The sequence below is a fragment of the Artibeus jamaicensis genome, unplaced genomic scaffold (genome assembly GCF_021234435.1).
Source record: "Artibeus jamaicensis isolate MK-2021 breed Jamaican fruit bat unplaced genomic scaffold, CSHL_Jam_final scaffold_614, whole genome shotgun sequence".
Taxonomy (NCBI): domain Eukaryota; kingdom Metazoa; phylum Chordata; class Mammalia; order Chiroptera; family Phyllostomidae; genus Artibeus; species Artibeus jamaicensis.
The window spans coordinates 722,218-744,040 of NW_026522050.1; the positions used below are offsets into that span (position 1 = coordinate 722,218).

General features: G+C 58.7%; 2 protein-coding genes across 4 annotated transcripts; both read right to left on the minus strand.

Annotated features, from left to right (window-relative positions):
* Nucleotides 1-185: 185 nt before the first annotated feature.
* Nucleotides 186-12,155, minus strand: SART1 (spliceosome associated factor 1, recruiter of U4/U6.U5 tri-snRNP). Its single transcript, XM_037135321.2, has 20 exons — nt 11,776-12,155; nt 9,847-9,904; nt 9,396-9,451; nt 8,763-8,889; nt 8,536-8,641; nt 8,197-8,274; nt 7,992-8,091; nt 7,765-7,907; nt 7,437-7,643; nt 6,656-6,780; nt 6,443-6,576; nt 6,210-6,343; nt 3,617-3,790; nt 3,371-3,481; nt 2,968-3,055; nt 2,397-2,487; nt 2,148-2,283; nt 1,499-1,588; nt 1,270-1,391; nt 186-1,183 (listed from the first exon to the last, which is right to left on the minus strand). Exons 1-20 carry the CDS (start codon nt 12,080-12,082, stop codon nt 1,165-1,167), a joined length of 2,406 nt encoding a protein of 801 aa, XP_036991216.1. The 5' UTR covers nt 12,083-12,155; the 3' UTR covers nt 186-1,164.
* A 470-nt stretch (nt 12,156-12,625) lies between these two features.
* Nucleotides 12,626-19,937, minus strand: TSGA10IP (testis specific 10 interacting protein). Of its 3 annotated transcripts, none has more exons than XM_053659168.1 (8): nt 19,779-19,907; nt 18,963-19,096; nt 18,117-18,838; nt 17,793-17,946; nt 17,142-17,312; nt 14,555-14,654; nt 14,227-14,339; nt 12,626-12,670 (listed from the first exon to the last, which is right to left on the minus strand). In XM_053659168.1, the coding sequence occupies exons 1-8, from the start codon at nt 19,905-19,907 to the stop codon at nt 12,667-12,669; spliced, it is 1,527 nt and encodes a 508-aa protein (XP_053515143.1). In that variant the 3' UTR covers nt 12,626-12,666. The 3 variants fall into 3 exon arrangements, with proteins under 3 accessions (XP_053515143.1, XP_036991334.2, XP_036991333.2); XM_037135439.2 differs by lacking the exon at nt 12,626-12,670 and adding an exon at nt 13,388-13,535 and having other exon boundaries at nt 19,779-19,937; XM_037135438.2 differs by lacking the exons at nt 12,626-12,670; nt 17,142-17,312 and adding an exon at nt 13,388-13,535.
* Between the last annotated feature and the right edge of the window lie 1,886 nt (nt 19,938-21,823).

The following is a 21,823-nucleotide window of genomic DNA, read 5'->3' on the forward strand; positions in this document are numbered from 1 at the left end:
CTTTTGGGAGAAATGGACTGTATTCCTCAAACCCTAAACCCAGTCTGGACACCCTGCAGGCACCACCGAGGGACACAAGGAAGGAGCCAAAGCAAAAATTAAATCAGAGCCAGAGCTCAGGACGAGCGGGGACAAGAGCTCGAGAGAGGAGACTGCAGAATGAGTCTGCCACGCAAAGACTGCTGTCAGAGCGACTGGGTAAGGCAACTGTATTTTGTTCTTTGCTTACATTTCTCACTTTTAAAACAGTCCGAACCATCTGGAATATATCTGGGTGCAGGTGGGGGCAGGACGCTGGTCTGTCTGGCCCCCAAGGGAGCCTTGGGTCACCTTCTCCTCGTTCCGGGCCCTGGAGGCCCCTCAGCAGCACCTTGAGGCCTCCTCCTCCGCGCTCACCTCGAGGGCTCCCGTCTTCCTCGCTGCAGCCGTTCCTGGGACACGTCTCCTGGGAGGTGCTCTAAGGCACTCCCACCCTGAGGACACGATGCTCTCTCTCCGTGCAGACCAACGGGGCGCCTCCGCCCTGCACAGCGCCCAGTCCCTGTCCTGCCAGGCTGGGCAGTCCTGGGCCTGGCGGGTAGTGACTTGTGTGGCACTGGAAACTAGGTGCCCAAGTCTCCACTTCTTACCAGAAAGCCTGTCTTGCAGGAGACAAAGCGTGACCTTTGATAATGGCCCAGGTCCCATGCTACTGTGGCAGGGGTGGTGGGGGAGGGGCTGACAACATAAACCACTGGCCTGTCTTCGGCTGGCTGGTGGCCAGGGTTGGGGGGACTGTCTTAGAGGGTCCAGGCTGGTTCTCTCCCTGCATCTTGTTTAGTTATTCATGTCTTCTGATGACCAGGCCTCCCTGGCACAGACCAGGCTCTCAGCCATCTCACCTCCAAATTCCAGGCGAATGGATGAAAAAATGAACTCATTTAATCTTCGTAAGACGCCCTGTACAATGGTGGAACTGAGGCTCAGAGAGGTTCAGCGATTTGCCTGAGGTCACACAGTGGACCACTTAGCCTGCCTGAGGGTGGCGTTGATGCTCCTCCCGACACTGCCTGCCTCTCCTCCTGGTCTAACCCTGGAATCTGCACCATGACCAGGGAGGAAAAAATAAAAAGGGAACTTTATTTAATATTAAAGTCGGGGCAGGGACTGGAAGCGAGGGCAGCCTCACTTGGTGATGGTGTTCCTGCAGAGAGAAGAAGGGTGTGAGGCTGCAGTGCGGGCACCAGGCCCAGACCCGCCCGCCCAGGCCCCCGCGCCCAGCCCACTCACGCATTCATGCTCTTCCCGCTGCCGCTGAGCACGATGTACGGCGTCTTCTGGGCCTTCTGCTTCTCCTGGAGCAGAGCCACGGTGCCCAGTGGCGTGTCGCTAGAGCTCATCTTCTTCAGGAGCTGCGGGGTCGCGTGGCCAATCAGCACAAGGAAGGAGCAGCCCCAGCCCCAGCCCCCCCAGCACCAGCAGATGTAGAAGCCACCCCACGTCCCCACAAGCCACCCACCGCCTCCTCGTCCAGCTTCTTCATCCGCCGCTCTGTCTTCATCTTGCCTGAGCCTTTCCCATGGAAGCGGTGGGACAGCTGCCGGAAAGCCTGAGAACACAGGGCAGGGACCATGTTAGAGCTGCCTGTGCCCCACAGGGCACAGGGAGACCCAGCTGACCCAGGGTGGCGGGCAGGGGACGGGAGAAGGGGAGACAGGCTCCGGAGGGAGGTGTGCTGCACTGGAGACACGCGGGGTCTCGGGTGAGACCTGCTGGGCTGAGGCCGGGCCAGGTCACGGAGGGTGGAAGGAGGCCAGCAAACCTGGGGCGTGTGTGGGGAGCAGCACTGGTGGGGTGGGATGGGAGACAGGGAGGGGGCAGGGCAGTCAGGCAAGCGCTGCCGGCTAGAGCTGGGGGTCTGGGAGGGCACGGGAGGGAGTCCAGGGCCTGCACCCCGCCCACCAGAACAGCGGCCCCGAGGGCAGGCCAAGCCACCGAGGGGGCAGGTGAGCAAAGGAGCTGCAGGCACGTGTTGACCCTCCTGCCGGGCCTGCGAGGGGGACTGCTATGCCCACCAGAGAGGACACGGGGGCACAGAACATCGGACACTTCTCCACGACCCCTGGCCAGTGACCGACTGAGCCCAGGCCCCTCAGAGGCGTCCTCACCTCCTTAGGTGTGAGTTTCCGGCCCGTCTCGTCCACGTACTCAATCTTAACATCGGGCTTGTAGCCATCTTTCTCCTTGAAGTCCTGGGTGAAGCCACGGTACTCCTCCCGCCGGCTGTACTTGTCATCGATGGCCCTGACCCGAGACAGAAGGGGCTTCAGGGCCAGCCACCGCCCACCCTGCCGGGTGCCAGGCAGCCCCAAGCTGGCGCAGCCCCCTGGGCCTCTGCCCACCCCTGCCGCACTCACATCTTGTCCTCAATGCAGTATACCGCCGACGGCAGGGACTTGTTGGGGGCCTTCACCCGGGCCACCTTCTGCACCGTCGTCTCCAGCAGCCCTGGGGAGGGGGTGGTAAGACTCCGGGCTGTCCACCCCAGGCCAGGGGTGCAGCCCCAGGGTGGGCCTGCCGCCCTGGACCGCACTGAAGGCCCTGCGGGGACCTCACAGCCGGGTAGCGGGAGAAAAGGCATCAGAACTGTTTTGCAACAAACAGAAGAGACTCGGAGGAATCAACCCTTGTCAAGGACCACCGACCAAGTAAATGGAGGAGCAGGGATCCTAATGCTGGGGTCTCTGTGCCCCCCATGCTTCCTCAGAGGAGACACCCAGCACTGAGGGACAAACGGTGCTTTGCAGGGGATACCACGTGAGCAAAGCCATCACAACTGGGTGCTGAAGAGCAGGCCGTACACCCTGTGACCGCCGCACACCAGGTGCAAAGGGAGCAGCTCACAGCCCTGGGAGCAGGGGAAAGACAGCAAAGGGGACCGAGAAAGGCCTGGCTGGCGCCTGGCTTCACAGTGTCCGGGCCCCTCACCTTTGTTCTGACACAGGAGCAGCGCGGCCGCCAGCCCTCTGTTCACAATGGGCTCCTCGTCCAGGATGGTGGTGGAGGAGGCAGAGAACTGGGGGGGCGACACACTGTGGTGAGTGGGCCACGTGGACTCTTCTCCCCGCTTACCCACCAGTCAGCCCACCTCACTCGACTGTGGTCCTTCTCACGGCCAAGCCCCGAGCGCCCAGACGCCTCACTCAATCCTTGTGATAAGCCGAGGCGACTGAGGCTCTGAGACACTGAGTGACTTGCCACCAGCCCAAGCCTCCCTCCAACCCCGCCAGGCTGTGTGGTCCCTGCCCTTCCGCGCCCCCAGCCCCGCCCTTCCGCGCCCCCAGCCCCGCCCTTCCGCGCCCCCAGCCCCGCCCTCGCCGCCCCTCCTCACGTCCTGATGCTGCTTCTCCTCGTCCAGGTTGACCGTGCTCCAGCCGATGTTCTCCTCCCCATCGGACTCGGAGCCGCCATTGGCCGAGCGATCCTCGTCCCGTTCAAAGTCCTGGGGACGCAAGACCAGCATCAGCCCAGGCCCACCCCTGCAGACCATGGGGCTGACCCTGCTGCCCACCCTGCCCCCAGCCCCAAGCAGAGCAGGTCGGTGTGGCGGTGGGGGGTGTGCTGCCTCAACACCCACCATGAGCTCCTCCTGCTCCTCGCGGTTGCCAGCCAGCCCGTAGGTGGGGATCTCCCCCAGGGTGCGGCAGAACTCCGACGTGGCGTTGAACACGATGGCCCCCTTCCGCTCCGGGTCCTCCTCCTCCTCCCAGCCCCGCTGGCGGGACTCCAGCTTCTTCACAATCTCCACCACCTGGAGGAGGGAGCAGCTGTGGGCAAACCCAGAAGGTTCTGGGACACTGCACGGAGACCTAGGAACCCAAGGTCCTCCCTGGGAGCAGCGAGACAAGCCACCCCCCTGCCCACAGCAGACCTCTGATGGTCCCTACGTCCTCCCTGACTCTAGTCCACTCTCCACTCTGCACCTGCACCAATCTCACTAGACTAGGTCACTCCTCTGCTCCAAAGCCATCAATGGCTCCCTACTGCCCTTTGAATTGACATCCAAAATCCTACATGGCCATCGTGACCATGCCCTGCCAACCCTTTTCCAAAGCCCCCCAACTTACCACCTCAGCCTCACACACCCTCCTTCGGGACCTGGAGCACACTAGGGCCTCTCTTGCCGCTTCCTTGCCACCCACCTCTTCTAGAACCTCTCCCAATGCCTCAGGGTGCTCAGATGCCCTCTGGAACTTCCCCATGCGCCCAGCACTGAGTGCCCCAACCACCACACCCTCTGCCTGCCCTCCTGTGGCAGATGCCCAGCCCTGCTCCTGCCTCAGGGCACCCTCCTACCTGGCATGGCCAAGACCACTCAAAACTCTGCCCCTGACGGTATGCCCCGACTGCACCTACTCTGACCCCTCTATTGTGCCACCGCCAAGAGCACAGAGGATTATCTGGGACCTCCCCTCTGAAAAAAGTCCTCAACATGCAGCCTCACTGCTCTGCCCTCGAAAGCAACCTCCTCAGAGAAGTTTCCAGCCAGTGCATCCACTTCTGTAGCCCTTCCCTTCCATTTTATCATGTTTATTTTTTAATGGATGTCATCATAAGCCTAAAAGGGTTATATCTAACAATGCATTTTTCTTTTAAAGTAACAGAAATAAGCAAACACACACCCATCACCCGAGTACCCTTCAGGGCCCCATGTCTGTGGTCACAATTCACTGGCCTTCTTTCCAGGTTCGCCAAGTGGGGACAACCCACGGCGTGTTATTTTGCCGTGTGTTCTTCAAACATTATGCAGTCTGAATTGTATAATTTTTGTAGTTTGCGCTTTTTAAAATTATTTATTTATTTATTTAAAGAGAGGGAGGGAAAGAAACATCCACGTGTGGTTGCCTCTCACATGCCTCCAACTGGGGACCTGCCCCACAACCCAGGCATGTGCCCTGACTGGGAATTGAACTGGCGACCTTTCAGTTCACAGGATGGTGCTCAATCCAGTGAGCCACACCAGCCAGGGCTGATTTGCTTTTTATGGAATTGACATGCTATCTACTGAACTAATGAGGCACCCTGGTTTGCTTTTTAAAAACCTATTTTAAAACTGAATCTTGACACGAGAGGCTCCAGTTCGTTGGCTTTCCACTGCAAGGTCACCTCCCGAGACGAGAGCAGACCCCAGTCCAGGCCTTTTCTGCCGCCGCACAGGATGCGGCTACGGGCCTGTCTCCTGCGCGCACGGGCAGGCGTCTCTCCGGGCTGCACATTCGGGAGGGCCAGCTGGGCTGCGCCTTACACTTGCACGCTCACACGTGCGTGCTCATGCACACTTTCGCTCTAAGAGAATGTGCTGATGTCCCCCTGTCTGGTTAGACTCACAGGCCCACGGAAAATGTTAATGATTCTGGCAGCTCCACACCCACACGCTAGACTTTGTCAGACTCGGACGTTTGTGACAAACGGCGGGGGTGTGGACTCGCACGTCGCTGCGCTAGCTCTCCCGCCCTTGGTCACTAGCGAAGCGGAGCCTCACTGGGCACCTCGGCAGCCGTTCATCCTGCCACGTCTGTGAACTGCCTGCTCGGGTCTTTGGCCATTTCTGTTTTGCCATGTTTTTGTTCTTTATGAATCCTTGACACCAGCCCACTGACAGTTACGCACATGGGCAAGTCTCTTCTTTGGGCCTTTTTACATTCTTCATACCTTTTAAACAAAACTTAAGTTTTTAATTTGTAAGTAGAAATGTTATTTTTTTCTTCGTGGCTTATGCTTTACATTTCTATCTTTAAAAACCTCTTTCTTGAACTCAGACAATCACAAGAAGACACACACTCTATGGTTCCACCTAGAGGTCCCTGGAGGAGTCAGACTCAGACAGAAAGCAGAGCGCTGGGCGCGGGCGGGGAGCAAGTGCTGGGTAGGACGGGGCTTCCGTTTCACAAGAGGAACAGAGTCATGGGGATGCACGGTGGCGAGTGCGCAGCAACACTGGATGTGCCACTGGACCGTACACTTAAAAAATGATAAATTTTGTCGTGTGTATTCCTTTTTTCCTACCACAAACTCATAAACATAATCCCCTGTATTTTCTGAAATACTGTGTTTTTACTTTGGACACTGCACTCCGTCTGTAAGTGAACTATGGGTAAGTGTCAGGCCTGAGGCTCGCCCCGCTGAGGCCCCGGCCACCCGCGCCCACACCCAGCCTCAAGGGCCCCTACCTTCTCGCCACTGTCTCGCAGCTGCTGCAGCTGCCGCAGCCGGCGCCCCTTCTCCAGCTGCTTCTGCAGCTCCAGCTCCGCCTCATCCTCCTCCAGCAACTCTGGGGACCCAGGCGGCGGCCCTCCGCCCTCCTCTGGTGGAAACACAGGAGATGCCTGCTCAGGTCGCCCTCTGGGACCCTGGGCTCCTCTCCCTGCCCCTCCGCCCAGCCTCAGCTGGCAGGGCCCCTCACCCTCATCACTGATGTCCATGTTCTCTACCCGAGTGTCATCTGACTGCGGGGGCTGAGGCTCGGGCTCCTTCTCCTCCTCCTCCTGGGCCTCCTCGTCTCCCTCCGGCACGCGGCGCCGACCCCGGCCCCGCAGTCTGAGCGAAAGAGACCTCTCCAGTGAGCATCGGCCCCCAGGCCAGCCCACCCCCACCCCCCACCCGTGTCCAAGCCCACCTGGAACCAAAGTCCCCATCTTGAGTCTGGTCCCCAAGAGGCAGCAAGTCATCGGCCCGCACTACCACCTCCTTCTCCTTTTTGCGGATTTTCTTCACCTTCCGCTTGATCTTTTTAAAGGTCACCTGAGGGAGGAGAGGAGACATGAAGGGGGAAGCGGGAAGGCGGGCCGCCGCCAGCCCACGAGGATGAACACTTCTTACAGGAAAAAAGACGTGAGGTGTGAGTGCCACCCCACCAGTGGGATGAGGAAAACTGAGGCACATCGCCTAAGTGCCTTGCCCAGGGTCCCCCAGCAGCTCGGGGGGAGCTGGGGCCGGGAGCCTCGGCAGTGTGGCTCCCCCTGCTCTTGCTCTTGGCCACTCAGCCACACCGTCTACTGAGCCAGCTGCTTGACCTCTGTCTTCACACAGTAACCCCCAACTCGAAACCTACATACACCCCCAGAATCGCCACTTACCAAATCATCACTAACCCTGCACCTGCCCTCAAGAGGTGGCTCCCTCCACCCCCATTTCAGATGGCGCACCTCAGTCTCACAGTTACAAGGTTCACCCATGGCACAGGCTGGCTCCGGGGCAGAGCCTGAACTCAGACACAGATCCACCTGGCTCCCGGTCCCTGCCACTGCCGCCCCAGTACCTCCCCAGGGCTGCCAATCACGGCTCCTCTGCAAGGACAGAGCTCCGTGGGAAGACCAGACCCCCCTCCTTAGCTCATTCTGACAGGAGGGAGGCACCACGGCCCAATGACGAGTGTGGGTTGGAGCCACCAAGCTCACCATCTCCTCCGGCGTGAGGTACTCGGAGGCCAGCCGGGGCCCGACCGCACTCAGCGACTGAGCTTGCAGCCGCAGCTTGGCCCGGATCTCTTCCAACTCACGTTCCCGAAGGCCATCGGCCACGCCGCCCTGTTCCAAACGGAAGGAGTGCGTCCGCTCGCCCTCCAGCTCCTCATCGTACTTGGACAGGATGGAACGGGGTTTTTGCTGCAAGGCAAGAGGTACAGGTTGAGACCCAGCCTGGCTTGTGAAGGGGCACAGAGCCGCCAATCCCCCAGAGCCCGCACTGCCGAGGTGCGCTGCCCCAGGCCCCGCGTTGCCCGCCTGCCTGTGCCAAGTCGTCCACGCTCTCGTCCTCTGCGTAGGGCAGGTAGTCGGGTTTCTTCTTCCGCAACTCCACGTTCTTCTCTGCCCGCTCCTTATCTACCAGGTTCACGTTCACCAGCACATCCTCTTCCTCCTGCAGCACTCCTGGGGACAGGACAGAGGCAGCAGCCAGTCACACCTGCCTTCAACTCAGCTGTGCCCGAACCAGAGGACCCCAGCACAACCCACCTTTGTCTTTGAGGGTAAGGATCATTGTCTCTCCTTCTCTGAAGGAGTCGACAGCATGCTCCACAGTGAGGCCCTGTAGGTCCCGGGCACTGTACAGGTTCTAGAAGGAAGGGGGGAAGGTCCCGCTGAGTCAGGAGCCCTGACCCATGCAGGCCTGGTACCCTAGCACCAAGGACAGCGCACCACCCCCACCCCAGATGCTCACCTGCCGCCTCTGCCCGAACTCCTCCTCCACCAGAGTGCTGACACCAAACTCTTGGTCCATCTCCTCCAGCAGTTTGGCCTATGGGACAAGGGGCAGGGGGGAGGACCTATGATCTCAGGGCCACTGAGGATCACCGGAAGACACACAGGGCTTTCTCGAATGGGAGTACAAAAAAGGTAGGCCTTGTAGGAAAGCCACGGGGAGTGCAGAGCAGGTGCCACTGAGCACACACCTCCCACCTCTGAGCGCAGCCTCACCTCCCGTGGGTCAGCCCCTGCCTCACCAGCTTCCCTGGCACCAGAGACACCGAGCGACGCCCCCGGCTGCCCAGGTCCTCACCCTCTTCTCTGCCAAGTCCTTCTCCTTCTGAAGCTGCCGGCTCCTCTCGATCCAGGCCGCAGTGTCGTCCAGCCAGGGGTCATCCTCCCCGAGAGTCTTTATCTTCCTGAAGAGGGAAAAAGTGACCCCTGGGAGCCCAGCCCTTCCTGACCAACCCCAACCACAGAGCTCCTTGGCAGCCTCCTTGGGCTCTTCCCTTGCCCGCCCTGGCTGGGGCCCCCCCTCACCCCAGCTTTTGGTTCAGGAGGCGCTTTTCTTTGGCAGCTGCCAGCTTTTCTCGTAGCTCCTCTCGCTGCCGCAAGGCCATGGGGTTGATGATATCGGCCGCCACGGGCTCCTCCTTGGTGCCCGCCTCTGGAAGGGGGGCCCAGACGTGAGGCCATGCCTGCCCATGGCTGGTGGGGAGAGGAGGGAGGCACTCACCCGGCCCCCTTCCAGCTCAGGGGGACAGAAGGGGCCAAGGGGAGGGGGAAGGATCCTTCACTTCCCTACTCCCACTTTACCCCTCACTCCCATGTCATCCCACACTCCCATGTCAACCCACACAGCATGGTGGGACCCTCTTTGCCTTCCAAATGCCCCAAATCGTGCTTAAAAAAAAACAACCACCCGCAGGGCTCCAGTCTGTGACGACTGCGTGCACCCCTCAGCCCATCTAACGTCACCTGGCGGCCCAAGCGAGGAAGCAATGCCCACCGTCCGAGCTTAAAGAACGAGCCGAGGGCCATCGTGAAAGCAAGCAGTCCCGTTCCCACCAAGATCACACACACAGACCACAACAGGGACTGAGTCTCTCCTCCGAGCCCGCTTTCCTCCACCCACATGCCCCCCCCCCCCGCCCCGCCCGGCCACACACTCACCCTTCTTGACAGCATTGACCTCCAAGGGTTTCAGCCCCAGCTTTGCCCGGAGTTTACTGAGGACCAGATATACAAGTGTTAGGAGCTGTCAAAAAAATCAAAAGGAAACGGGGCACCGAACGCATTTCTGGACATACGGGGATGAACACAGGATGAGACTGAGTGGTGGGAAGGGTCCCAAACACAGGGCCAGACCAGGGCATGGGAGGGCCTGGCCTCCAAATCAGGGAACGAGGGTGCTGGGCCTTCCCTGCCCCGAACCGGCGGAATACTGTCTTCCTCCTGAGGCTCAGCGTCCTCCCCCAGAGCTCAAACGGTGAGCTGACGTGGTTTACTGGCACATCCGGTTCCAACCAGAGCACCCTTGTGTGCGAAAAGCCTCCCTAAAGCAGCCGCTCCACACCTACCCGTTTCGGGAGAAAAAGGTGGAGACAGAGGACACAGGACTTACTTGGTCTCCTCGATGCTGAGTGACGAGGCATCTCCCGAGCTAGGTTTGGAAGTGGCAGCTGAAACAATAGGACGCAGGGCTCAGGAGCTGAACACGAAGCCAAGAAGCCACATCCTTGGCCCCAGCTGCAGGGCCACAGACGAGGGCCCTCACCAGCACCAGGCCCTCCCGAGACGCCGGGACACGGCAGCCGTCTCCCAGCCCTGTAACTCCTTCCAGCTGAGTCCCAGTCCTGAGAAGCCCACCTCATCGACACACCTTCTCTTCTTGACCCCAAATGCCCAACTTTCTGCACCCGTCTCTTTGTTACACCTTCCCTTTATACGTTCTGCGTTTTCAACCTGCATTGCCCTCTCTGGCCTCACTCCGAATGACAAAGTCCCAGCCAAAAGCCAAGATCACATGCCAAGTCCCTCATGACGTCCGGTTCAATTGCATATTAGTCAGAATGAGCTGCTCTCCCAGACTCCACGGCACAGTCAGTCATTTCTGGGTCTGTCACTCCCCATGAGGCAGGGGCCATGTCGGCAGCATGACCGCGTCCTCTGCAATTCATGTAGTCAAGATAAACACTTACTGGCGTCCTGCTCTGTCTGAGAACACAGAGACAAAGAAGTATCTCAAACTCCCTCCCTCCGTCTCACAAAGAGAAAACCACCTCACTGAACACAGACAGAAGCTAGACACTCTGGGATGGAGCTGCCCCAACCCAGCTCCCACAGCGTACTGGTCCCTCCTACACCCCCGCCCCACGGCTTACTTCCTCCCCTTCCCCCCCACATGGACCCTGGACTCCAGACCCTCTCCAGGCTTACCAGCCTCCTTGTGTCTAAATCTAACGGATTCTTTTCAGCTCTGGTTTTGCCTGACAGGCTGTGGCATGCAGCACTTTCCATCCCTTCCTTCTAAAGCTCTCTTCCCACAAGGTTCAGTGTTTTCCTGCCTTTTTGGCTACTCTACCACCTTTCCTGTCGTGTTTTGCTCCATCTTCTACTAAAGTATCAACATTTCTTGGGCTCTACTCATGACCTTGGCTTCACACTCCCCGCTCTCTCAGGGGACTTCATTTGCCTCTCCCAAATCACTCCATCAAGCCCAAACCCTGGGTCTCTCCCATGCACATCAAATGCAATGCTCTCCAAAACTGAGTTCATTATCTTGCCCCCCAAATCTGCTTCTCTTCCAAACTCCTCAACTTCAGCGGATGACAGCATGACCCACCTAGTTGCTGAAACCAAAATTCCAGTCATGCTCAATTCCTTCTTTCCCTTCCCACCCTCATTCAAGCGCACCGACTCCTCTTCCAAACTACCCCTGCAGTCTGCCCAAGTCTCTCCACCCCACTGCTGCCACTCTGGTGCAGGCCACTCCCGGCCTCCAGCCTTGGCCATCCTTGACCCAGTTCTCCATGCTGTGATCTTTGCAAAATGTGCTCGGGATCAACCCACTCCTTCCACTCCAAATCCACAGCTCTCTACTACCCCCAGGACAAAATTCAGAGTTCTTAACACACCAAGGGCCCTTCGTGTTCAGACCCCTACCTGTCTTACAGCCTTAGGTCTCTACTGTGCACCCTTCGCGATTTGCCCTCACCATACCAGGTTTTGTCCTGCTTCCATACACGCTGATGCCATTCCCTTTCCTCCCTCCTTCCTTCATTCATTACATTTATTGAGGGCCTGTGAATAGCCAATTCATTCATTCATCCATTCATTCGTTGAGGGCCTGTGAAAAGCCAATTAAGGGAAACAAAATCTCTGTACTCAGAGGTTAGTGGAGGGGACAACCTTTAAGCCCAAATACCCTTAAGAAGGCCTTTTACTAAGTGCTGACGAGGACAACCTGCGGCTATCTCCACCTGCAGAGCTGGGCCAAAGCCAGGGACCCCAGGCCGCCCGCCCCGCCCCCTGGGCAGGCCCCGCCCCTCACCGGCCTCGTAGCCATCGTCGCGCTTTTCCCGCTTCACGCGCCGCTCGGAGGGCTCGGCCTGGCTGCGCTCCCGCCCGTGCGCACTGCTGCGGGCCTCGGTCTCGCGCCGTCCGCTCCCGCGCTCGGTGCCCCGTTCCCGGCTCCGCTTCCGTCGTTCGCCCCCGCTGCTGCCGCCACCGCCACTCCGGTGCTTGTGTTTTTTGTGCTCCCGATGTCGCGGCGGCTGCTCGGTGGCGCCCCCGGTGCCGGCCGCTGCCGTCGTCCCGGCCGCCTCCTTCTCCCCGCGGTGCTTCTTTGACGACCCCATGGTAGTATGTCTGCCCCGAGCCCGGCCGCCACCGAGCCCAGACGACGCAAAATGGGAAAACTTCCGGGTCGCCCGGCAGCCGCTGTCGTGTTGCCGGAAACTAAGAGCGGCTGCTTCCGTCGTTCGCATCAGCGTCTGCCCCAGAGGTTCATGGGAAGGCCCAGATTGGATCTCGCCTGCTCGATCACGGCTCCATCTGGCCGGGTGGACGTCTTTGAATCGGTGGTACAATTGCGCGTGCGCTCATCCAGGTGCACGGACCTGATGGAGATCTGGGTCCCGGAGCTATGAGGGTCCAAAGGGTATCTGAGCCAGCGTCCCCGGAGCTGGGGGTCCCTGCCAGGCTTCCCTGCGCTTGCACAACCTAGCCGCGGGATGCTCACTGTCTCACGGACTTTCCGTGGACAGCTCCCCCGCTCCAGTGAGGCGTCCCCCAATGGACTCTGGGGTCGTGCCTCATTCGGGGCTGGAGGAACCAGCTTACTCTCCTCTGAGCTCCACAGACCAGTCTGAGTCCCTCTAATCAGTTTTGTCAGTAAATGCTGTCTTCCCACGTTCTCTGGATTTTTTTTCCATTTTTTTATTTATCTATTTTAGAGAGAGAAACAAATTTGTTGTTCCAATTAGTCGTTCATTCACTGGTTGATTCTTGTATGCGCCCTGACCATATCTAACCAGCAGCCTTGGCTATGGGGCTGAAGCTTTAACCAACTGAGCTACCTGGCCTGGGCCGGACTGGATTTTCTAACCTGCGCTCTGTGAACTGCTAAGGAGCTCCAGAAGAACTGTGTGCTTGTGAACCCCCTGAAATTTGGTGCAAAATTTGGCACAACTGTATGTGTGTGTGCTTTTTCCCCCTTGAGAGGGGCTATAACTTGAAGTTACTTTAAGTTAAAAGCCCAGTTAACACAATCCCTCCTGACTCCCCACCCTACCCCCAGTTGCTCCATCTGGCGTTCCCTAAGCATACATCTGCTGTGGTGTGATGTGTGTGCCCTTTCAAAGGTCTGCCCCCCAGCGGACTGGGAGTTCTCCAAGGCACAGCCCGTCCTGTCCTATTCACTCTCGAATTTCTAGGACCCAGCATATGTGCTGGAGACTGGGGGGTGGGGTGGGGGGGTGCTCTGTGAGATGCCCCACTCCTTGGCAGCACACAGAAGGCCGCGTGTGCTGGGTGCTGCCGGCTGAAATACCCAGAATCCCCAGGGGGTGGGGAGACAAGCTCCACCTGCTGCCTACCCACCCACCACATCGTTCTCCCAACCCACAGCCTCTTCCCACCACCACCAGAAACTCCACACTGCATTTTTCATAAAGCCTTTAATTTTTATCTAAGGTACTGAATTTCCAGTCTGGGCTTGGGGTGGACTGCCTCTCAGGCTGGCTGCCGACGGGTTCTTTACTTGGGGGGCTTTGAGAAGAGCGCTCCGCTCTCTCTGTTGACCTGTGCCTCCTTAAAGGTGAACACAAGGATAGAGGCCACTGTTCTCCGCTGCTGCCCAGCCCCACACCCAAGGACACCCGGCTATAGGAGGGGAAAGGGCATTGCCATCAATATGGGTTCAAATCTGACTCCTATGCTGTGGGACCCTGAGGAACTGACTTTCTGTCTTTGAGCCTCAGTTTCCTTCTTGTGAATTAGGCGTCGTAATCCCTGCCCTGCAACGGGTTGCTCTAAAGCATAAGGGACAGTATATGGTGGGGACTGGCACGGAACCAGTCCACAATGGAGGCTCGATGTGTAGCCACTCAGAGGGCCGAAGATTCCCAGTCTGACCCTGCTGCTTATTGAGTCCTTGGGAAAGACCCTGCCCCTCAAGTCTTGAGTTTCTTCATGGAGAAGTGGGGGCCCCACCTTCCTTGGGTGACATGGAGGACAGAGTCCAGGATGTATCTGCTGCCTGGTAGAGCAGCAGAGTCTTCCAGGTCATGGAGGAGGGATGCAGGGTGGACAGGGCAGGACTGAAGCTTAGGTCCAGGGCTGCCCACCGAGTTCCCCCAGCCTTTCCCCAGACTTCCAGCCCACGTTAAAGGGGGACGGGGACAGCAGGAGGAGAGCCTGCTGGGCCCAGAGTGCGGGTGGTGGTGCCCCTTCTCCCCACAGCCAGGCTGAGCCAGCGTCTCGGCCAGCTAGACGGCCTCACCTGGGTTTCCTGGAGGGGCCCTTGCTTGTCTCGGCCAGCAGCTGTTTCTCATCCAGCCCCAGGGCTGACAGCACCTGGGAGAAACGCCGGGTCACGGTGAGCCGGGCGTTGGCCTGAGGAGAGAGAAAGGGGGGGTGTTCCGTTCTGCACCAGGGCCGCTGAGGACAAGTGGGGCTGATTACTGAGGGGGTCCAGGGCTTCCAAATGGGCTGCAGCCTGGGGTCCCATCTAAGGGGGCCCTCTCCCACTTGCCCCCCCACACACACAGGCCCAGTGAGAAGCCACATTCTCAGGGGGAAGCTGCCTTGTGCCCAGGGCTAGCCCTCACCTGCATGGCCTGCTGGAACAGGTAGGGCCGGGCTTGCACCCTGTGCTGGATGCCCTGCAGCTCAGCCTGGTACTCAACAAAGCGTTCTCGCTCCTGGCGCCTGCAGGGAGACAGACCTCTGGGCAGCGAGCCCTGGACACAACCCATCTCCACTTGTGAGCCGCTCATCTTCACTGGGGACTTTGCGTCCTCCTGCCCTTACCTTTACAAAGCCATTTCACTCCTGTCCTCCCCCTGAATCCCTCCTGAGGTCACTGGGGTAGGAATTAGTGTTTGCCCCGCTTTACTGCAACTCCCCTAAGGCTCAGGAGGGTTGAGCGACTTGGCCAAGGTTGCACAGCTGGGACAGGAGAGACTGAGCCCTGAGCTGAAGTCTCCAGGCTGTGCAGCCAGGGCTCGCCCATCCTCCCGGCCGCCCCTGAGGGAGGGGGGCCAACACTGGCTTCTGAGCAACTGGGCATCTACTCGCAGTCTCTCCCCTCCCTGGTCCATGCCCGCACCTTCTCACACTGCGCCTGTGAGGAGGAGGCTGTGGCTTCGGGCACAGCCCTGCACTGAGCTCTAGGTTGTTTTCTCCTCTGTGCTGTGGCAGGGATTGGACAAGCCTGCCAGCATTTGCTGCGGTTCTTATAAGCAGACAGCTTAGGAAATGGGACACAGGAACTAAACCATGTGTTGCAAATAAAAGAACACATCCCGAAAGATTTCCGCTAGGGAAGCACAAACCCACTTAAAAAATCCAGTTTGCGCACTTATCAGAAATGTGTCTGCTCAGCAAGCTGAGCCTCCCGACAGCAGGAGGGGCCCTCCGGCCGCATCACAGGCAGGTCCGGGCACCCTTCTGAGAGGCGCATATGAGAGGCCAGGGCATGGTGGCAGCACCCACAGACAGTACTGGAGGGGAAGAGGGGCCAGCTCTCGCTGGGATCTCCAGCAAGTCCACCAGGGGCTGTAGAAAACACTGCCCTGCAGGGCCCAAACCCTTGGCTATAAGCCAGGGAAGGAGCCTTCCTTCATTCAAGAAAAGGAGGTAGATTTGAGCCCTGGCTGGTGTGGCTCAGTGTACCGAGTGCCGGCCTGCAAACCAAAGGGTCGCCAGTTCGATTCCCAGTCAGGGCACATGCCTGGGTTGCAGGCCAGGACCTCAGTAGGGGGTGCAAGGGAGACAACTCACACATTAATGTTTCCCTCTCTCCCTCCCTCCCTTCCCTTCTGTCTAAAAATAAATAAAAAGAATATTTTTAAAAAGAAAAAGAGAGAGACTTGAAAACTCATGGCCAGGGGCACAAGTTACAGCCACAAGGAGTCCCTCCATTCAGGAAGGACTTGACAGCAGTTACAAGGGGTGGGGAGTTGGGAAACATGAGCTGCCGTTCAGTCGTTGTCTTGCCTGTGATGTCATGAACGCTTTCCTGCCCGATTCATCTGTTATTTCTGTTAGAATTCAGAGAGAGCACCTGTCTGGGAGCCCGAGTGACAAAGGAGGCAGTGTCCATGTGTCAGGCATGTCCGCCATTGTCATCTCTGATTCCAAGCAAGTCACATCACCTCCCCACCCTGGGTGACCCCTCTGTGCCCTCCCTCCTGGCCAGGCTGGAGTCTCCGCTGCGCTCAGACAGAGAAAAGTTCACAGGCTGCGAGGGCCGGGAGGCCCCCAAGAGGCAAATGAAAGGCGTGTGTTTGAAATACTCATCTCACTGACATCTGCTCCTTGGAGTTTGAAACCTTCCGCTTCCGCCTTAGTGAGAAGCAAAGACCTTGAGGTCTGGTCAGAAGGCATCTCCAAGGTGAAAGGAGATGAGGCTAGGAAGGGGCTGTCCTGGTGCCAGCGGCACCCGGTAGGTGCTCCTTGTCCACAGCATCGGCGACCACAGTATTATCTGTTTCACTTGGTTGGGCTTTGGGGGAGGACCCCGGTGCCCTCTGTCTGAGGACCGGGTGGGCGCTGAGCCCTCCCAGGCAGTGGAGCAGGCGGCTAACGGGCTGCCTGGGTTGGAATCCCAGCTTCGCAGCTCACTTGCTATTTTTGGTAAATTATTTCAGTTCTCTGAGCCTCTGTTTTCTCATCTGTAGAATCATGGGGATGGTGATAATACCTACCTCATGGGACTGTTATGAGCCTAAAAGAAATTTTCTTTTAAATATGCATTTGTGGTTTTTTTAATGGTCAAACTGTAGGAAGAGAATAAAACAGATGACTCTTCACCTTGACCGTGAACATTGCCTTCTTCAGGAGTGGGACTATAGGTGCTGTTCACCTTCTGCATCAACTCTTTTGGTAGTATCTGGATTTTTATAGCAAGTACGTTTGGCTTTTGAAATCAGAAGAACAAGATTCGAAAGTGGTAAAGCACGTAGCACATTTAGCCTGAGCGTCTGACAGCTTCAGACGTTGGTATCAGCTGGGCGACGCTGGCCCAGCCCCTGAGCCTCCCTGTCTTGATCTATAAAGTGCAGCAAAGTGCACAGCCAGCCTGCCTGAGCTGGAGGGTGGCAGCGGAGGCTCAGTCCTGAGGGAAGGTGAAGTCTTGGTCTCTTGTGTCCTTCTGTCTGTCCCCACCAGGCCCTGCACTGCCAGGCTTCCTACCTCAGCTCTTCCAGTTTCTGCCGGGCGGCCCCCGGCCCTCGACTCCCTCTGGGTGCATAGGCCGCCAGGCAGTGGGCCACCTGCTGCTGGACCCGCTGCTCCCGGGCCCGCCGCAGCTCTGCCTGCTGCCGCTCCTCCTGCTGCTGCCGCTCCCAGGCCTGCAGCAGGCTCCTGGGGCGGGGTGAGGGGGGGACAGGAACAGAAGTGTGTGGGGCACAGCAGCCTCATGGAGGGTCAGGGACCATGTGGGGCAGTGTGGGGCTAGGCTAGTGTGTCTTGGCTTGAGGGGCAGGCAGATGGATGAATGGAAAGAAAAAAGAAACAAAATGGATGGACGAAGGGGCGGATACGTGGTGTGGATGGTCAAATAGACCACCTCGGTCAACCTGGAAGCTTCTTCCCCCAGATCTCGGGCCAGTTCCTTCTTATCAGTCAGGCCTGGGCTCACACGCCAGGGAAAGAGAGACTCCCTGACCAGCCCACGGACCCTCAGGTGGACGGAGAGATGGATGGGTAGATGGATGGTCAGAAGACTGACGAATAGATAAAGGAAGGAAAGGAGGAGAGGATGACTGACTAAGTGTCCCTTGGAGAACTGCCTCTGTCTCTACTTGCTGCCTGGCCCCCACCCACCTCCCTCCTCCACCTTACCTGGTGGCCTCCTGTCGTTTGTGGAAGGTACGGTTAGGAAGGTTGACAAATAGGAGGGTCTCCTCATCTCCGGAGGCACAGGCCCTCCCGCTCCTGTTGGAGGCCTGGACAGCAGCCGGCAAAGCCTTCAAGGGGTGCTTTCTGGGACCTACCCCTGTGGGAGGAGTCAGAGACTGCCCTCTCTCCCCACCCACTGGGCAATCCCATCCAGCCTCTGGAGCCCAACTCAGGCCTGCCTGAACTCTGGGCCCAGGTCCTGGCCCCCCCACCTTCTCCCCAAAGTGCAACTTCCTAGGGCATCTAGGCATTGACCCTCACACTCACCACAGTCCAAGTCTTGCTGTAATTGCTGCTGCAGCTTTTCCAGGTCCCACGTCCCCTCCAGCTTCGGGGCCCTTGCCTTCCTCCTCCGTGGTCCTTGAGAGGGGCTGGAGCTGGCACTGCTCCCTTGGCATTGCAGCTCCCCCTCCTCGGAGGCCTCCTCGCAGGAATTCCACCCCTTTCTCCGAGCCCCCGCCCTCCTTCTGTGGGGGGCCCTGTGCTCTTCTTCCTCCCCCTCTTCCGTTGCTTCTGCAAACCATTTCTCTTTGGGGACCGACCCTTTCCTGGGGAGCTGGGGCAGTTCCCCAGAGCTCAGATCCCTCTCAGCCTCCTCAGCACTGGGGGCTTCTGGCTCAGCAGCCTCCTCCGACTCCGATCCGGATCCTGACCTCTTCCCAGGTGGCTGGAGGCCACACTCATGGGGCAGCTCCAGCTCCTGGCCCTCCTCTTGGCCAGAAGGGATAGAGACGCAGCTCCAGGTCCTGAGCTGCTGACTTCCCTCCAGGTTTCGAGTCTTCATCTTCCAGAATAAGCCATGAGCCTCTAGGAGGTTGGCAGTGGACTTACAGCTGGACTTGTGCTTGGGGGATGCAAATGCCAAGGGCAGGGCATGCTGGCCAGGGGCCGAGGGGGAGCCAGGCTGAAGCGTAGCTCGGCCATTTCTGGCGATGCTCTCCCAGGCCCACTGGAAAGGGAATGAGGGTTTCCGAGGACAGGGGAAGAGACTGAGGAGGGAGAGGGCAGGGGGCAGAGGTCAGGGTCTGGGTGCTGGCCCCCAGCAGGGCCTGACATCCAGCATCCCCCCCACCCCACCCGCCCCCCTCCCCCGCTCTTGCTACAGCTGCTTACTCCTCAACCTCAGCAGAGCTGTGCCCTTTCTTGTTCCGGGTCCTGGAGGTCCGGTCTTTCTTCACTGTCTGCCCTGCGCTCTGAGATCGCTGCAGCTGGTCCTGAGTTACACTGTCACCACTCCCAAGCCTCCCCTGGGCAGAGACAGGAGAGGAGGCCCAGCTCCTAGAGCACCTTGCACTTCCCCAGGGGGCCTCCGCTTCTCTGCACCTTCCTCCCCCCCCCCCCCCCCCCGCCCCGCAGCGGACTGCTAGCCACCTCAGTTCATGAACTTCAATCAGCAACAGCTCAGGACTTTCACACTTTCACCTTCCCATCACACTCGTCGTGCCGATGAGAACACAAAGGTTCAGAGCGGTGACATAATTTGACTAAGGTCACACAGCCAGTAAATGGAGCCAGGACCTGGACTAGTTGAGTCTGTCCCCACAGCCCAGATTTGTCACCATTGCACTGTGCTGCCTCTGGCCCCTGTCAGCTCTTCTGAGCGCCCCGTGGGGCCCTGGACTTGCTAAGTTAAAGTGGAAGGAATTCAGTACCGCCCCGCAGCACGGCCCCTGTAGCGGCGCCCTGCCAGGGGCCTGAGAGTCATCCCTGGCATCTTCTTGCCTTCGCCCCATCCCAGCAGGCCTCCCCACGGTCCCTTCACTCCTCCAGCCTCCCTCACTCTCACTCTTACTCTCACTCTCAGCTTCAGTCTCATGGCTTCTCAAGGGCCTCCCTCAGCCCCGGCCGCCCCTGACCCCAGGCAGCCAGCCTGCCTCTTGGAAGGTTGGAAGTGGGCCGTTGGAAGTCCCCTGGCAGGGCCGCCCTCACCTGCTCAGCCCGGGGGGTGCCCGAGAGAAGCTTGAGGAGCCCCGGAGCTGTCCCTGGAGCCTGGAGCCGGGGTTCCTGCCCTGGTCTCCTCGACCTGGTCCTGACCAACTGTTGGTGGGTGTTTAGCATATTGGTGTCCTGCCCCACCCCCACCCCCATCTGCCAACCTTGGAACTGTCCTCCCCGCCATCTCTATGGCAACCAGTCCTCAGCCAAGTTTCCAGGGCTCTGGCAAACAGCAGGCCAGGAAGGGTCAGCCAGGATGGGATGGGAGACCAACTTCCTCCCTGATGGGAGAGTTCAGCAGGATGCTGAGGAATAGTCCAAGCCTGGGCGTTCAGAAACCCAGGGCCAAGTCCTGCCTCTTTAGGCCTGCACATTGACCAGGTCTGAGTCCCCCGTCTTTCCTTGGCCTATGTTTCCCCATCTGTCTGTAAAATGGACCTCAAGATGCGGCCACCTGGAAGGGCCCTCGGGTCCTATGAAGATGGCCAGGCGGCCCCTGAGATGGGCCCTCTCCCTCTGCCTGCCTCCGGGGCCGCCCCCAGCCGCGGCGGAGGCCCTGTGGGAGCCAAACTGAACTCTCCCAAGGTCTTGTTCAAACCACTTGCCCTCCCAGGCCCTGGCCAGGCAGGAAAGGCCAGAAAGCTGAATGCCACGTTCAAGAGCAAGGTAGTAGGCAAAGCAAGCCCGAAGAAAGCTCTGCAGTGGGTGAGAGAATTTGAACTTCATCTCAAACTCCTAGCGGCGCCAAAAAGCCTTGCTGCGGGAAATCCCTGAGGGACGCCAGGTGCTGACCACTCCCACCCACGGCACAGGGACACGGTGCCAATCCGAGGCCCTGGAGCCGCCTCTCACCAGCTCTGTGACCTTGGACAAGTCTCTTCCCTTCTCTGCCGAACTGGCCCATTCCTTAGGTGTGTTGCAAGGAAAATGAAATCACAAAGGCAATGCAGTCAGTCAATGTCCATTTTTACTATTGTAATAACAACTAACCATTATTGGGAGGCAGCGGCACATAAAGGCTAAGAGCACAAAGGAAGTGCTGGGGTTCACACCCCAGCCCCTCCGCTTGCTGCGTGCTTTCTTGGAGCCTCTCTTTCCTCACAAGCAACACTCGGGTGGTGATAATTGCCTCTGACTCCCAGGGCCGCAGTGAGGGCTGAGTCGGTTCACGTACACAGGCACACACAGCAACTCCATGGCCCCGTGACTGCTACCTGAGCGTCGTTAGTGAGCCCGCAGAGCGGCCCCAGTGAGACAGGTCATGGAAGTACCTCCCAGCAGGTGCCCTGGAGGCATGTTTCCTCAGCCCCCTGTTGCTCTCCGCCCTCCCCGCTCTCAGACTAACGCAACCAGCTCAACCAACTCAACAGCCTAAATGACGCTGCAGGTGAAAAAGGTCCCTTGTCTCCCAAAATAGGTCAACTCAGCTCTGTCTGGTGAGCTGTCGTCCCATCCCCCATCCACATCCTCTACTGAATGTCACCCCCAGGACCCCAGGTGGAAGGCACAGGGGTTTCATATGCAGAGAACACAGGGCCCTGCAGACCCCGACCCAACTGATTTTTTGAACAAAGTCTAGGCCACTGACTTCCTTGGCAGAGGACAGGCCTGGGCTCCTCAGGCCACCATTTCCACAAGGCGCGTTCAGACCGCTTCTCTAGCCACCCTTGCTCTCCTGCAAGGGACGCCATCCAGTCTGGCGGCCTCACGAGCCGTCTGTGGCCTCCCAGCTGCCCCAGGTTGCACGTCTCAGCCCCAACCCTCCCGGCGTCGTCCAGACTCCTCCAAAGGCGGCAGCTTCGCACATCTTGTGTATCACGTGCCTCTTCGTGGCATCAGTTCCTCCTGTGCTTGACTTAGTCTCACGTTGTTTTGTACGGTGACGTGCTGCACAGCTGAGTGGCCCAGGAGCGGTAGACTCCGCCACACAGCCTGGGTGTGCAGGACACTAGACCACCTGGGTCTGTGTAGGTGCCTCTGCGATGTTCCGACGACAACGACAGAATCACCTAATGAAGCACTTCCCTATTTTTTTTAAG

Coding starts and splice junctions, on each gene's coding strand:
- SART1 (XM_037135321.2), bottom strand. CDS start 12,082: ATGGGGTCGTCAAAGAAGCACCGCGGGGAGAAGGAGGCGGCCGGGACG. Junction 6,577..6,655: donor GATGGGGACTTTGGTTCCAG/GTGGGCTTGGAC, acceptor TCTTTCGCTCAG/ACTGCGGGGCCGGGGTCGGC. Junction 2,284..2,396: donor TACTGCATTGAGGACAAGAT/GTGAGTGCGGCA, acceptor GTCTCGGGTCAG/GGCCATCGATGACAAGTACA.
- TSGA10IP (XM_037135439.2), bottom strand. CDS start 19,937: ATGGGGGTGGGGGTGGGGCAGGACACCAATATGCTAAACACCCACCAA. Junction 14,655..17,141: donor CAGAAACTGGAAGAGCTGAG/GTAGGAAGCCTG, acceptor GTCTCCCTGCAG/GCGCCAGGAGCGAGAACGCT. Junction 14,340..14,554: donor TGTTCCAGCAGGCCATGCAG/GTGAGGGCTAGC, acceptor CTCTCTCCTCAG/GCCAACGCCCGGCTCACCGT.